Raw genomic sequence first — 16,911 nt, forward strand, 5'->3', positions numbered from 1 at the left:
GATCCAGCAAAGACCGATCAGAGATCTTGGCGACAGCGTGGACTCGCCATCAGGAGTAATGTTCATCTGGCACCGAGAGCAGGACATAGAAAGCAGCCTGTAGAGTGGGTTTATCTACGGAATGCAGTGCAGTACACTATCAACTAAGTATTACACACCCGTCAAAGTTTGATACTTGTATAGGCACATGTACCGCTGGTCATGATTGGTAATTGTTCACATTTCTTTAAATAAAAAAAACATGGTGTGCCTGAAGGTGGTAGGTCTATTCAAAGTTCCCAAACATGGATAGGAGGATGATAATCTGCTCCATTTTAGACAAAGTGGGTCGCACAGGATTATGCGTTTACAGACCAGGAGTGCATACATGAGGTTCTACATGTGTTTCAGGTATACTGTGATGAAACACTAGGCTGTCAATGGGCAGATTGCTCAAATGTACACCATTGGGAGGGTGGATTTATATTCCTTCTTAGTTTCGATTTCTTTACATTTTATGCATGTGTAACCCATTAGGGAAAGTCGCTTCTTATAGGACGTAAGAGGGTTTGTTTTGTTTGTATTCATGGCTACCATTGTATGATTACATAGTTAATGGCCTAAGATGGTTTCAGGAGCCACACCAGATTTTCGTTCTTAGTTCAGTAAGGGTAACAAGTGTTTGAGCTTCTGTAAACATGTTCAATAGCTATACCAAAACAATATGGCGGAGGCTACTTCCTCTTACAAGGCCTGGTGAACTGGATGAAAAAGGGACTTCTGTGCACCTGCCCTTTAAGTAACCTAAAGACTAGACCTGCAATATTGATTTTGTTTAAATTAGACATAAATAATGGTGGAAACTTGTGTTCCAGAATCCGATTTTTTGTTTAAAATTGTGTAATTTCACATGAACCAATGACCGCCTGAGTGCCCAGATGTTTGCATTGACCGATACTGCTGTGCATTCAGCATCGGTGGATGCAGGAGTACTTCAGCACCAGCTGTGTCCTACAGCAGTAGGGTCTTTGGCAGTCGTGGAAGCACTGATGAAACTCCAGCATTGCTGTTACTATAGCAAGCAGCCCACTGGTCTAAGGACCCATCTGTTCTACATTTCTGGTACAGTAGCTGTAGACTCACCATAATCATTCCTTCAGTCCTGCTCTTTGGCCCTTTGCACTTCCTTCCCAAGCCTACTCTCCTCTTCCAACACCGCCTTCAAGGATTGAACTTCAGCCATCTGCCTCTCGAAATCCTCTTTCCCACACCTCCTAGTGACCAGATGGAATGGGTCTTGAACTATACAGAGAGAAATAAAACAACTTTGAGATACAAAATTGTTCTTACTGGAAAAAAACACCATATATAGTATGCTTGTTAATCTGACATCTGGTATCATGAACGGCAGCTGTATCACTTGGAAATCTGTGCTAAACGAAGGCAGAAGAGTTGTACTTGGGCATGGAGACAACCCTAGTCAAAGCAAGACTATAGCAGATAGCAGCATGAAAAGGAAACTGGGGTAATGGGGGTCAAAGTTCCATCCCTTCCTCAGAATAAGAGTCTTCCTCCCATCTGTCCCTTCAAGCCCACCACCGGTAAGAAATGTGAAGGGGCTGCAGTGAATGTTAGTCAGGTGGAAGCAGATGGACTCACCCAACAACTTCTTTGGTGCAAAAGCTTCCGGACAAATGACACTGTTCGGTGGAGTGTTGCAGTGTGCAGCTTCATCCTGCGGTCTGAGCGCACCTTCTTTCTGTAGATAAAGAGCAATTTGTAATCAGGTTTATTCGGTCCCTGCACTTCGGTTCTGGCTGTAGACAATAAAACACACTAGAGGGAGTACTGTACCCCCAAAAAGGTTAGTGCACTAGAGGAATCTGCAGTTAGTCATTATCAGAAATTCATCTTTCGAATATTCCCCAGGCCTCAAACGAAATACAGAAACATTTGAGCAGCACATCTAAGCACCAGTACCTGGCGTTGCAAGGACAATGGTCCACTCTGGAGAGGACATGAGGGGCCAATGACCGCCAATCCCATGCACGGACAGTTCCTTTCTCTCTGCTCAACCAGATGTGGATCCAGAGCTTTTTCATCTCCGAGACAGTTTGTTCCATTGCACACTGAGAATTTTGTCAGTCTTCTCCCTCAAGGACAGGTAGGACCACTGAGGCAGATCCAAGACTTCTGAGTCGCCATGTTGCGATTCTTCGATCCCTTCCAACTCCCGCTGGTACACCTTTGGGCCCAAAGGTGCTGTGAGGCACTCTAGCTGGGTTACTGCTGACGGGTTCACCCTCTATGCCAGTCGGACCCAGCTGCGGCAAGTAAGCGCGACGGGGCCAGGTGTAAGGGGGGAAGGGGGGGGGAGGATGACAAGAGTCAATCATGAGGGAAAATTAGACTCTTGAAATCCCCCCCCAGCCCCAACGCTCTTACCTGCATCAGCCACGGCTGGTCGGACCCCACAAACTACTTGGTTGCTTCTGGGGCCCATACCAATTCTGCCTCATTAATTGACACTACCTCCCGGAACACGAGACTCCATCAGGGACGATTGAGGTACCCATTGGGCACCCAATCGGAAAGTCGGCACACTTTCATCAACTTAGGTCAAGCTGCATTGATGTTGAATCACACCCTGCACAGCTTGACATTGCACCTCTACAAAGATGACCCCATACATAGCTTCCTTGTTTGCCGCATACGGACTATGATGCAAATAAAAATGGCCAACCCTACCATTGAGATAACTAGTGTGATGGCCTACCAGACACCTCTGAATCTAGCCCCCTCTTATCCCCAAGTCCTGCCACTAAAGAGATCGCTTCTTTTGCAGTCACCAAGGACAGACGAAATTCTTGACCTCCAGCAGCGCTCACTGACTCGGCAGTTAAGGTCAGTGAGCCAATAAGCCTCCCCCAGGCCCCACCTGGCAAAGCCCTTTAGCATATATCATACCAATATATGATGTTTATGTTTCACATGTGTGTCTCGAAATTTGGGACTATTTGATATATTAGAAATTGATATATTAAAATACAAAAACTATTTGATCTATATCATAGTCAAAAATTTCGAGACAAACATGTGAAACATAAAAACATCCTATATTGGTATGATATATGCTAAAGGGCTTTGCCAGGTGGGTCCTGGGGGAAGCTGATTGGCTCACTGACCTTGACTGCAGGGTCGGTGGGCACCGCTGCCCCAAAACTACTGAGCAGATTGCTAAAGCTGTGCTTGCTGGCAGGGTGGAGTTACTCTGCCAAACTTAATCAATGTAAAAAAAATGATCTTGTACTCACAAAGAATATTGTTAAAATCATCAGTCAAGCATACATCCTTTGTCATCAATCGGCCGTCTACTCACTTGCGTCTATTAACAGTCACGGATGCAGACCACAGAATAGTTGTAAGCATATAGATAAAGGCTCCCCTTAGTATCACAATCATTTTATTGAAATTTCCCATTCGTCTTAGAAATTGATATAGATCAAATAGTTTTTGTATTTTAAGACGAATGGGAAATTTCAATAAAATGATTGAGATACTAAGGGGAGCCTTTATCTAGGCTTACAACGATTCTGTGGTCTGTATCCGTGACTGTTAATAGAGACGCAAGTGAGTAGACGGCCGATTGATGACAAGGATGTATGCTTGACTACTGATTTTAACAATATTCTTAGAGTACAAGATCATTTTTTTTACATTGATTACGTTTAGCAGAGGAACTCCACCCTGCCAGCAAGCACAGCTTTAGAAATATACTCAGTAGTTTTGGGGCAGCAGTGCACACCGACCCTGCAGTCAAGGTCAGTGAGCCAATCAGCTTCCCCCAGGTCCCACCTGTCAAAGTCCTTTAGCATGGAGGGTAGTCACCCGGATGGAGGGAGGATACAACAATTCTTGCCCGGTTTGGTTGGCAGACCATATCAGATAGGTGAATCCTGCAGATAATTCAGAAGAGCTCCTTCTTGCCACTCCCACACCTTCCTTTTTGGCCAAAGGAGCTATTGAAAGGGTGCTTGTGCCAGAAGTAGCGGTGGTTATCCGGCTACTTTCTGGTGTCAAAGAATGATGGAGGCCTTAGTCCTACACTCTTAAAGCATTCCCCGTAAGGAGGAATTTAACATGCTCATACGCCCAGGATTTGTCTGCCCTCGAGACTGGATGGTAGTGTTGAGTCGGCAGGATACCCATTTCCATATACAGCCCTGCAGAACCATCAGCATCACCTATAGTTCATTATGTCAGGACAATTTTTAGCTTGTTGTGCCACCCTTCAGTTTCATTAGAACCCCTCCGATATTCATGAAAGTGATAGAGGTGGTAGAAGCACACCTTCGAAGGTCAGGGTTCCCAGTCTTACCACTACCTTGATCTCTGCAGTCAACCACCTTCAGACTATGGATAACTTACTGTTCTCTTTGGGGATCACTATAAACGTGCCAATGTCTCATCCCATTCATTCTCACACTCCATCAGAGCCATTTCGGACACATTCGGTTTCAGTGAGGTGGACTCTGAGGCTGTCTGGACCGAGGGCCTGAATCCTGCTGGTAATGCACGTCAAACAGCGTATGCAGGCTCTGCAATGCGTGCGATCTGAAATCTCAGCGGGCCCAACATCAAGGGGACCTCTGTCCAGATTTCGAAGGAGACTTTAAAAGACCTGCAGGGATGGCTACTGGACCATGATAGGGGCAGGCGCATTGTAACACCACGCACAGCAGCGAGGGGACAGATGCGTTGCTTCTGCGTTGGGAGGGCCTACTTGGTTCTCACCATGTCTCTGGAAATGGTTGGACCACCAAGGAGTCATCGTGGAGGTAACCACTTGCCAGGATCATTGAATGATAGGGTGGATGAACGCAGCTTTAGATGCCTAGTCGATCACAAGTTGCAGTTACACCTAGAGGTGGTGCAAGGTCAGCAGTTCTGCATGTTGGGAGTTTCCAAGGGGTCTCGCAGGAGACCCCTTGCACCATAGAGTGGAACTTAGGACTCCTGTGGGCCTTCCGAACAATAACTCTTCTGCCCAGAGTTCACTGAGAGGCGCATCACCAGTTCTGCTCTACAGGACTTTTTGGTTTGAGGCACTTCCCTCCTACTACGTACTGCCCTGGATTCAAAAGGTAAGCAATCCTAGGTTAGAAGTCTATCAGAAGAACAAGCTACTTACCTTTGGTAACACTCTTTCAGGTAGAGATTAACTGTAGATTCCTTACCATTTCAGTCAATTGGACTCTACCCAATAATAAAATCCCAAGTCTAGGCGTCCCCACACTAGTAAAAGTCATTTTGAAGTTAATTAAAGCTCTGCATCTGGGGCGTGGAGAGCCTCTAAATCAACTTACGTTAGCGCAAATTGTTGCCAGCAGGCAGGAGAGCCACCCTTAAGGCCCACAGGTCATTTCAGGAATGGCATCCATGAAGAACTGCATGGCGCCATCTGCCTTAGCTCCACAACAGTACTGCCTAAAATGTTCCATATCCAGTCCAACGCCAGGGAAATATTCAAATGAGGAATCTGCTTCGTTTCAACATGAAACAGGGTCTCTAAAGGAAAGTAACGGGTTTGTTACTTCGACATGGTATCCACCATCACCTCAACATTAAGCCTTCCTTTATTCTAATGTACAGAACGGACACTTCAAAAAGGCACAAACCGTCTTTTTTGCAGCGCTCTCATCTACTTTTAGGTAAAAGGCCGGCAGCGATCTAGCTCTGAACACTGGAACCTGTATAATATAAGTGCAAATACAAAAATTAATTCAAGCATGCAATGCCATGTATTGACGTTTCCCCTCCTTTAAATTCAAATAGTAGGTGGCATCCCGAGATTAATCTTCAAATTAAGGTAATATTCCACTGATGACTCAACTTCACTCTAATAGACAGTCGTGCTCAAAGATATTCAGTGACCCAAGTGGGGCTCACCTTTTCTTTCCTTAGATCTTCCAGTTTCTTAATCTTCTTTTCCAAGGAATCTTTATCTCTGGCGTCAAAGGAGAATGGTGCAAGCTTGGACCGTCTTTGGTTTAGAGACACTGGTTTATAGGGCACACCATTATGTGCCTTTCTGGAATCTTTTAACATGGGCAGTGTCTAACAAAATAGAAATGAAAACATTCCCAACAAATTCTAATTAACTGCCAATACCTGCACTGAAAGTGAACAGAGTAAGAAAAAACCAAAAACAGGCAAGCACTCTCGCACCTCCTCCACCACCATCACCCTGGCATAGTCACAGACCTAGTTTCTTAAAGCAAAGACAGGTGACTTGGACACTGTACAGCTTGAAAATGTTTTTCCAGTAATCTCCTACAATGCAACAAGGATTAGGCCAGTATGGAAAAAAAAAAAATCAGTGGGCTGTGAGATAAAGCAATTCACAAGCATGACGTCTTACCACTACTCCCATCAGCAGCTCAGTTGGACAAGAGCTCACAAGGAACATGCCCTTTTCCAGTCCAGGCTGCTGCGACTTTGCCCCTCGCTCTTGGAACCTTTTCTCTTGTTCCAGGTTGAAGCCAGTGGGTTCAGGTGATTCTTTCATAGACTGCTTTTTGGAGGGCAATAGGTCTCCATGAAGTGATCTGGCATCCAGTACTTGTGCTCGGCATCTATAAATAAAAGTGAAAGCCTCAGAAAGAAAAGTCACAATCCATTAGAAGCAGGAGAAAATTCACATTTAGTGGGCAAGGTTCCTAAACCACAGGGCATCTAAGCGGAGTTACATTAAGCATACCAGGAGAAACCCAGCACAACTTAATACAAACTGGAACAGTAAAAGTTAGTCAACTCCACACATAAGAAAGTAAATGTACTATTTGGAAGAAAAGTTAAACCTAAATACAGGCATTAGAGGGCAAGATCACCCCACCTCTATTAAACACAGATCTGAAAATAACCATTTGTACTACATGGGTACAGAAAATGGTTACAGAATTAATTGAAAGAATTTTTTATTTTTAAAAACAAACTCCCAATTGCAATCACGGATTATCTATAATAGTTTAATGGAGGTAACTTACACCTAGTTGGTAAATTTACCTAAACAATTTGAATTGCAGATCTATTTTATCAGGCTCATGACTAACCTAATTTCGTTAAATATATACAGACACATACACACACACACACACATCAGACCCATTCATGTCTCAAACATTTTTCAATTCATTTCAAATCATAGTGTACAAGTTTGGGTCTGGGCAGTGTCAAACCTTCACAATGAGGGTCAGAGATAGGCAGGCCCCTTCAAGAATGGATAGAATATGAATAGATAAAACAAATCCATGGTTTAAATTGTAATTATGATTGATCATAATACTCATCTTGTTTATTCTCCAAGTTGAATACACAATTTTCTTGGTATTGTCACTAGCAAAATATTTTAGAATTATCTTTCAACAGGTGGGATTGTGATGACCTCACACTGGGGAATTAAGAGTTGAAAATTCAGAAAACGCAAGTAAAAGATTGTTTAAGTTATTTTATCCTTAAAGAGGATGGTGCATCAAAAAAGATTGTTCACACCTTTGGAGACTGAGTTAATCCACTTATGACATACAACTAGTCAACAAAATAGATTCATTAGAGGTGGATCATGCGAAAGCTCCTTCATGCTTTTAAGAGTATACGGCTCAATGCTGATCAAGATCATATTGAAACAAAAACAACAACTTGTTCCAACTGAAGGGTTCCCATCAGATCGTTCAACCTCAGAATTTAAAGCTTAACCCCAATGATTGTCATGCTCGGAACAAACATATGATGTGGGAAGTTAAGAGGTGTAAGACTGCACGGAGATTAACTGCAACATGTCACATTTCTGCATCGGGCACCTTCCAGTCTGGTTTCATCTGTAAGGTTTTATTTCATGCTAACCGATGCCAATTCTGACAGCCAAGAAATATTTGACTTGGTGGCGATAAAGAGTCTAGTGATCTTAAAGCTCACTATAGTTGAAAGTGACTGAACAGAGTGATTGTAAACGTGGGATGTAGCACCTTACATTTCTGATCTTGAGATGGAGATACATTTATAAAAATCTACTTGTTAAGATTATGGTTAACGCGTTTTCAATAAACCGGTTTTTGTAGTGATCTTAGAACAAAAGTGTTTATATTTAAGGTGGATACTCTTAATTAACCATCCATTATAGAGAACCTTCCCATCATCTAAAGTTAGTAAGCAGTTTACCTTCCTTATTACCTTGCTATAAATTACATTCAATTTGTGTAAGAGACTATACTTCTCAGACCCTACAACATTGGGATTTCCCTCCATTTTTAATTGAGTAAAACGTGTTTAGTCTATTTAAGGCTAGTATCCAGTTAAACTATTTCTGCCTTTCAGTTCTCAATCAAGCAAATTGTTGATTTTAACCTCTTTGCACATTAAGTGTTTCCACATAGTTTGTTGGCTACCAGAATTCACATTACGGTAAAAAAACAAAAAAAAAAAAAAATTACTACAGCTTTAAAATATGCTGTCATAACAAACAAATCCAAACATATGAAGGTATGTGTACATTTCAGAGAGCTGTATAAATTATATTGATTCTCCTAGGACTCCATTGAACGCTTTCCAATTTTACCCTCCCTTTCAGTACATTTCAGAGAGCTGTATAAATTATATTGATTCTCCTAGGACTCCATTGAACTCTTTCCAATTTTACCCTCCCTTTCAGCAGTCAAGTTAATGTAATTTCTAAGCTTTGTATTAAAAAAAAAAAAAAAGTATTTTGCATGAATTTGATCTGTCCTCCACAAACTTGCGAGATGATCCTTCTAACTACCTCTATTGTCACACCAGTAAGAATCAACAATTCCTTAACTACAGGAATATTTCTAGAAAACCTAACAAAGTCATAACACCCATTAATAAATAAAACCAACATTTACTGGCTTAACCCAGGCTAATTACAAAAAGGACATTTCCAGGGCAAACTATTTGAGAGGAGCAGCATTCGACCATATGTCACTATTCATTGAAGATAATTCCATACTTTCACACTTTCAAACAGGTTTTCGTCCAGGAAGAAGCATAGGACCCGCCCTCATTGCCATCTGGGAGGACCATAAGAACACAGTTGACTGTAACAGGGTTGCTGCACTACTTCTCTTGGACCCCTCAGCTGCCTTTTGACACAGTTGACCATGACACTAATACAAAGACTCTACACAGCTACAAAAATTGGGGTCCTTCAAGAATATATCATCTTACCCATGCTTTTCACCTCATATGCTGCAACTATGCAGATGATACAAATACTCCTTAAACGGGAAAGCCCCAAAGACATTGAGGCAACTGCAAATGTGTGAGTTCCAGGGCCATTGATCAGTACATGCCATGAAGTCATCTCAAATTGAGTACTTCCAAAACACAAATACATGTGAAGATTGGAAAAATTACCCCAATCGCCGCCTGGCCCGACGATCTGGGAACACAGCATAAAGTACCTAAGAACTAAGAAACTCTGGCATTCATTGAGAGCTTGGAGTACATGGTAATTCCAAAGTAGACAAGCTAGCAAGATAAAGCTTCATTACTATAAAAACTCTGCAACGCATCTTCCCCACCTGGGTTTTCCACACAAGGTCCAGGCTACTACCTTGTTCTGTAGAAACAAAATTACGCCAATAGTCTCTACCACAGATCTAACAACTATAAAAATACTACAGCTGAATTAGGACTCTGCTGCCAGACTACTTTTACATATGAAGCCACAACCCCACATTTCCCCTGCCTTAAAGGCCCGACATTGGTTACCGGTTGCCAGAAGATACTCATTCAAGCAGTTTTATATCACCCACTGAGCGATAAATGGAACAGGACTGCTCTTAATCAGTAATACAATTACCAAATCCATTCAAAAGGAACCCCTGCTCAAGATTGGCCCCTTGCCTCAAAATCCTAGCATACAAGAAAAACCATAGGTGGCACATCTTTCTCTGTTCAAGTAGCCAAACCTATGGAACTCTTTACCCCCTCCCACCCCCCACCAACATAAGATCCATGGCTAACTAGCTTATCTTCAGAAGACGAAGCAAGAATTGGCTTTCCCCACATATCCACCGTCCTCAAATATACATCATATCCCTGTGTATATAAGCAGTTATTTGGAATATATACGCCCATTGAGGCGGAGGATAATTTGCTGTGTAGATGCCCACAAACTGTTTGTCTTGGAGCCAGAGTCTAAGCCTCTGAAGAAGTTTTAAAAACGAAACGCGTCAGGCTGACTTTTGAAAGCGTTTGCTGGATTTGCATCCATTTCGCAAGCTGCTCCCAACACTGAATAAAAGCCGAATTTTGTACCTTGCTTGTGGGCGCTTCTCCTTGCAGGCAAAACTTGGTGGAATTTGAGCGGCATGTCTGAGCCGCAGAGAGAGCCCTGGGGCTTTGTTAGCCTACCACGGAGACGATTTACAACGCCACCGAATGGGAGCAGGGGGGCTGTTGGAAGATAATGGACAACTGCGCTATTGAGGTACAAAGCAGCACACCCCACTGTGGTTTTATTGAACTTAAGATTAAGTGGGCCCCGAGGCTGGCAACTCACTGAAGGGGAAAGGACACTACAATTACCATGAGGCCATGTGTTTGGCAACGCCCATTGAGGCTGAGGATAAATTGCTGTGTAGATGCCCACAAACTGTTTGCCTTGGAGCCCGAGTCTAAGCCTCTGAAGAAGTTTTAAAAACGAAACGCGTCAGGCTGACTTTTGAAAGCGGTTGCTGGATTTGCATCCATTTCGCAAGCTGCTCCCAACACTGAATAAAAGCCGAATTTTGTACCTTGCTTCTGGGCTCTTCTCCTTGCAGGCAAAACTTGGTGGAATATATATATATATATATATATATATATATACACATATATATATATATACACATATATATATATATACACATATATATATATATACACATATATATATATATATATATATATATATATATATATATATATATATATATATACACATATACACATATACATATACATACATATATACATATATACACACACACACACACACACATACATACATACATATTCCTTTGTATAAATGTGTTTAATTTTGTTTATAAATGGATATTATTTCTGCTGAACAAATCTAAATATTACTTCTGGTTATATTATTTATGCAGTGACCTATAAACCTTTTAAACATACAATAAGTATTTTTATCATAACTTTATCTAAGAGTGCTTCACTATAGAATAAAAAAAATAAAAAACTAGCTTAAAGTACAGCAAAACTTGAAAGCGAGTTTATTGAATACAATTTAAATCTAGATACATTACCTCACTTATACATACCTTCCATGTAGCTTCTGTATCTTTATATTCATTTCTTTACTCCTAATTCAGCATCTCAAATTCACTACCCTATAAATCTCAATATATCCTCTACATCCACTTGGACTCATGCCAAACACCATTCTACTAAGATTATCCCCACAATAACCCTTTCTAGTCTTTCCTCATCTCAAACCTTTTACTATTCAAATCCCCCAAATAAGCTTTTCTAAACCCTTTCTTCCGACTCTTCTCTCCCCCCCCCCCCTTCCCTAAACTCATACCAAACCTCCTCCTGCTGCTAGGTTCCCCAAATAAACACTTTCTAGACCCTTGCCTCTTCTATCAATCCATTAGCCTTATCAATCCAACTAACAGACTCGCAAGTCCACCGCTCAAATTAATTTCATATTTCCCTACACAAAATCGCCACTAATCGTTTTTGGGTTCCGGAGTAACATGCTACTCATGGAAAAACGCTTAAATGTCTTGTCGGGTGTAGTAAGTGCAATACAAATGTGTAACTAGAATTACCATCTTTGGAAATTATGGTGCACTTATCAAATAAAGAAATGTAGGGTTTTCCCACAGGGAAAAACGATAGGTATTGCTAATGCTTACATTTGAGCCGGTAGTGTCTGGTGCTCTGCACTGGCACATAATCGTCAACACTGGCACTTATGACAGTGCCACAAGGTGGCGATGTCAGCCATATTTAGAATAGAGCAGTTTATTTCAAACTACACTTAAAATGACACCCAAACCATATTTGTAGCTTTGGGGACATGAAATAGTCTGAATTTTCACACTTTTAGGAGTGTGAGGGTTAGTAGTTTTGGTAATGTCAGAGGCAGTGCTGGGAGGGACACAGGGTGGTGCAAGTAGTTGTCAGCTTCCAACATGGGTCCTGCCACATTTTATTTTTTTACTAATTGAACACCGAATTATAGGAAGCATTGAGAATTTGCAGTGATTGCTTACAGCCAAAGGGTGCAGCATGTTTAAACCTATAGGCAAAATACAATTTAATGGCAGAAAACTATGTGAAGAACTTCCAGCCTTGCAACCTCCCTAGGGTACTGTTTTATACCCCCACGTGGTTTAAAACCGCTGCAGAGCTTTCATTTACTCTTATGAATATGGGGATATTTTTTCATAACACAAGATAGTAAGGGGTCAAGACATGAGTTCTAACTGAATTAAATCTCTACAAAAATGACTGGAACGGAAAGGAAAGGGAAAAACAGATAGTGTGTAAAGTAAATCACACCTAGGGTCTCCTGTTTCTCCGAGAGGATTCCCATCAGTCACCACTCAGATCCGCCCTTCATCATCTGGGATCCTTCACCCTCTGAGCTACAGATGTATAGACCCACAGTGGATTGGCAGATGTCAAGAAGCCTAATCCTACTTGTGGCGTACACTGAGAGGGGAACTTAAGGTGTGTGGTGGTAACCGGAAGCAGTGCTAAACAAGTGCTATAAAGTGAGGTGCACAGTGAGATAGTGAAAAAATGATTATAAAATTAGGTAGAGAAGCGAGAAAGAAATTTTAGGGTTCGCTTCTTTCCTAAATTTTAAAAGAGATGAGTGCGTAGTGGTCTAAACAAATAACCACTGTTGGAAAAAGAGGTCGACATGTTTCTGCAGACTTATAAGATCCACATAGTATCTGGCTGCTTCCTCAGGACCAAAGACGCTACTGCTTATACAAAAAATAAGTGGGAAAAATGAAGACGACAGCCCAGAGGGACGCCCGGGGTACCGACGGACAGAGCGGTGCCCCGCTTTACCTGCGCTGTAGCCAGGTGAGGTGGGCTTTTCTCTCCTGCCAGTTAGTCAGGAGAAGGATGGTATCGCTACATTTCAGGTGATATCTGTTTATTTCTTCATTTTTCCCACTTATTTTTTGTATAAGCAGTAGCGTCTTTGGTCCTGAGGAAGCAGCCAGATACTATGTGGATCTTATAAGTCTGCAGAAACAGGTCGACCTCTTTTTCCAACAGTGGTTATTTGTTTAGACCACTACGCACTCATCTCTTTTAAAATTTAGAAAAGAAGCGAACCCTAATACATTTCTTTCTCGCTTCTCTACCTAATTTTATAATCATTTTTTCACTATCTCACTGTGCACCTCACTTTATAGCACTTGTTTAGCACTGCTTCCGGTTACCACCACACACCTTAAGTTCCCCTCTCAGTGTACGCCACACGTAGGATTAGGCTTCTTGACATCTGCCAATCCACTGTGGGTCTATACATCTGTAGCTCAGAGGGTGAAGGATCCCAGATGATGAAGGGCGGATCCGAGTGGTGACTGATGGGAATCCTCTCGGAGAAACAGGAGACCCTAGGTGTGATTTACTTTACACACTGTTTTTCCCTTTCCTTTCCGTTCCAGTCATTTTTGTAGAGATTTAATTCAGTTAGAACTCATGTCTTGACCCCTTACTATCTTGTGTTGTGCATATGGTTATTGGGATACTAGTATTGCTAAGGGTCATTAAACTATCCCTCAGACCCTCCCCCACCTGGTTTGTATAATGATATTTTTTCATACGCATTTCACAATTCCAAATAAATGACTACTAGTAGAATATAGTCAGCTTGGGAACTATACATTACACTTTGCTGAATAAACAGACGGTGGAGACTTTACAAAATAACTATCAAGGTGTCCAAATCGGCAATGTTTCCTGATACACTGCTGCCTGGTTGCACTCCAGTTAGATTCCCATAACTCCTGAGAAAACGCACTGCAGGAACCTCAGTTGATACAGTGGATTTGTAAAACCAAGAACTCCTTCCAGCAGATAGGTCTGCGACTATTTGAATTCGCAGACTCCATAAATCAATGGACAAAATGACCAAAGCACCTCTCCCAAATGGTTTGATTAACACAGATACTTTACTAGACAAACAAACCTGTATAAGGGGTGCCATAAAACGTAGCTCACTGGTGTAGACAGGAAAAAAAAGGTTCTCCCAGGGACGCTCTAAACCTGGGCATGCAAGCGAAAAGGTTACTTACCGTTGGCAACGATCTTTCTGGTGCATACTAGATCCGCTTGCAGCATCACCTCTTATATAGCGCAAACTAGACCCGAAGGTATCGGAGCGCTTTACACAAGAAAAAGTTGCGTTAGACACATTCATTTGGTTAGATACAGGGATATTAAGTGAATTGCACAGAATCACAGGAAGTTGAGCAGGACATATCTGTAGTAATGCAGACTACACAGGAAGTAGGTTCAAGCAGGTTTATTCGTAGGAAGAACAGCTTAACAACCACAAGTAGCAAGAGATGTCTTCATCAGTAAAGCAGTAACTGTCCTTAGTCAAGGGAATATATTCTAAGGTCCTAACACTCTACTGAGTGACATGGGAAGGTTCCAGATGACATAAGGTAATGGAATACCACACACCTCCCCCCCTTTAAAAAAAACAAAAAAAAACAAACACAAAAAAAACTAAAGCCTAAATAGAAACAAGATAATAGAAAAAAAAAAATCAAGTTCTAATGTAATCTCTAAGCTTTGAAGGAGCACATTTCACGCGCTCACTACGTCTTAATGAAATGTCTTCACACTCTACATTTGATTGGTTGTCTATAGCGACACACGGAACAGGTCAAACATCAGGATTAATCACAACATCAGAATTATTTACAATCACCTTTTCTAAATTGTCATAAACTTCATGCATACCAGAGAAACCATCTGGATTATGATCTGATACGAGTTTGTCTGAGTCAAGTGTGTCTGAAACAAATTTGTCTGAAACAAGTTTCTCAGGAAGAGTATTTTTCTGAGAAGAGGTAACAAAGGGTTTGCATAGAGAAATCCTTCTTAAATTCCATATTTTCCCCCCTTCAACTCTGACAGCTTTGCTGAAAATTTCAATAACTTTGATGGATCAGACCATCTAGACACATTCTTGTGGAACAAACCACCCATTTTTACACGAACTCGATCACCAACTTTTACACTGCAAGTATTATACTTCTTTTTAGCAGAATGCTGGATCATACTTTCCTGGTATTTCCCAATTTTCTCCCTCAATACCTTAAAGTCTACCTCGTAGGGAGAATCACCTTTTAGCCACCAGCGTAAAAGCCGAGAGCCTGGTTTCCTCCCGCGCAATAATTCAAAAGGAGATAGGCCAGTGACTGAATTGGGAGACAACCGATAAGTTAATAAGGTTGCTTGAAGCGCTTTCTTCCATTTCAAGCCACTTTTAATAGCCAATTGGCAAGATTCTTTAATGACTCTGTTGAACCTCTCAACTTGGCCGTTGGCTTGCGGAAAATAATTAGAGGTTCTTTTGTGAACAATACCACAGTTTGAGAAAACACTCAAACTCTTTGCTAACAAACTGTGGACCATTGTCTGAGATAAGTTCCTCCGGTAAACCTTCCCTAGCAAATATCTCATCAAGAAAATCGATTACATGCTCTGAGGAGATTCTCAACAATTTTTAGTTCAGGCCACTTAGAGAAGTAGTCAATTAAAACTAATGCAAACATTTCCTTACCGGACTGGTAACTGAAAGGTCCAATAATGTCAATTGCTAACCTTCGCCAAGGACCATTGGCGTACTCAATGGGAGTGATATCAACAGACATACTCTTTACAGATTTGTCACTCAAGGAGCACGGAGAACAATTCCTGACCCAACTGTCTACCATGGCATCAATACCAGGCCACCAATAGTGTTCCCTGATTCTTCTTTTGGTGGTGGACATCCCCATGTGCCCTTCATGTGCCAATGTGCAAATTCTTTCTCTTAACTTTGTAGGAGGTATAATTTTATCTGATCTGACAATGTCTCGACATAACATTAAATCATCCTTAACTTTATAAAACGATCCCAACTCACCAGAAAGTTTTTTCTTCAGGCCAACCTCCAATCAAAAACTGCTTAACTTGATTCAAGACAACGTCATTCTCCATAGCTTCTGACCAATCCTCCTCTGAAAGGATCAAAGAACTCTCTTGATCTGAAATTATATTGACATCTGCAAACGAGTACGCCACATCACAATCAACACTGTCACCAACTTCTACACTAGCTGGAAAACGTGACATGCAATCCGCGTGAACGTTTAAACGTCCTGGAACATACACAACCTCACAACGGTATTCCTGTAATTTGGCTGCTAGTCTCGCTAATCGAGCAGTAAGAACTCTTCCACCACCTGCAGCTAACATAGTGATCAGAGGCTTATGATCAGTTTTCAAAAAGAATTTTGTTCCCCACAAACATTGCCTGAAATGCTGAGAGGCCCAAGTACAAGCAAGTAATTCTCTCTCAATGGTTGAGTAGTTCTTCTCGGCATCACGTAGAGCTCGAGAAGCATACGAGACAACAAACTCACCAGATTTATCCTTTTGCATTAAAACAGCCCCCAAGCCAACATTGCTTGCGTCAACATAAACAATACATTCCTTACCCACTGAGTAAGGTTTCAAGAATGGGGCCTCAACAATTTTACGTTTCAAGATTTCAAAAGAATTTCTGTTCTTTGCCCCAGACAAACTTTGCATTTTTTTTTTTTAAAAGAATCCTCAAAGGATGCACAATGTCAGAATAATTTTTAACAAATTTGCCAT

General features: G+C 41.5%; 1 protein-coding gene across 3 annotated transcripts in view; it reads right to left on the minus strand.

Annotated features, from left to right (window-relative positions):
- The window catches only part of LOC144768244 (targeting protein for Xklp2-A-like), a 267,670-nt gene that overhangs the window by 176,344 nt on the left and 74,415 nt on the right, over positions 1–16,911 (minus strand). For all 3 annotated transcript variants that reach the window (XM_078651761.1, XM_078651762.1, XM_078651760.1), the window contains exons 11-15: positions 6,401–6,614; positions 5,929–6,096; positions 5,658–5,729; positions 1,639–1,738; positions 1,123–1,281 (exon numbers count right to left, since the gene is read on the minus strand). In XM_078651761.1, coding sequence (XP_078507887.1) covers positions 1,136–1,281; positions 1,639–1,738; positions 5,658–5,729; positions 5,929–6,096; positions 6,401–6,614 — 700 coding nt within the window. In that variant the 3' untranslated portion in view covers positions 1,123–1,135. The remainder of the gene's footprint in view (positions 1–1,122; positions 1,282–1,638; positions 1,739–5,657; positions 5,730–5,928; positions 6,097–6,400; positions 6,615–16,911) is intronic.

This window comes from Lissotriton helveticus, chromosome 7 (genome assembly GCF_964261635.1).
Source record: "Lissotriton helveticus chromosome 7, aLisHel1.1, whole genome shotgun sequence".
Taxonomy (NCBI): Eukaryota; Metazoa; Chordata; class Amphibia; order Caudata; family Salamandridae; genus Lissotriton; species Lissotriton helveticus.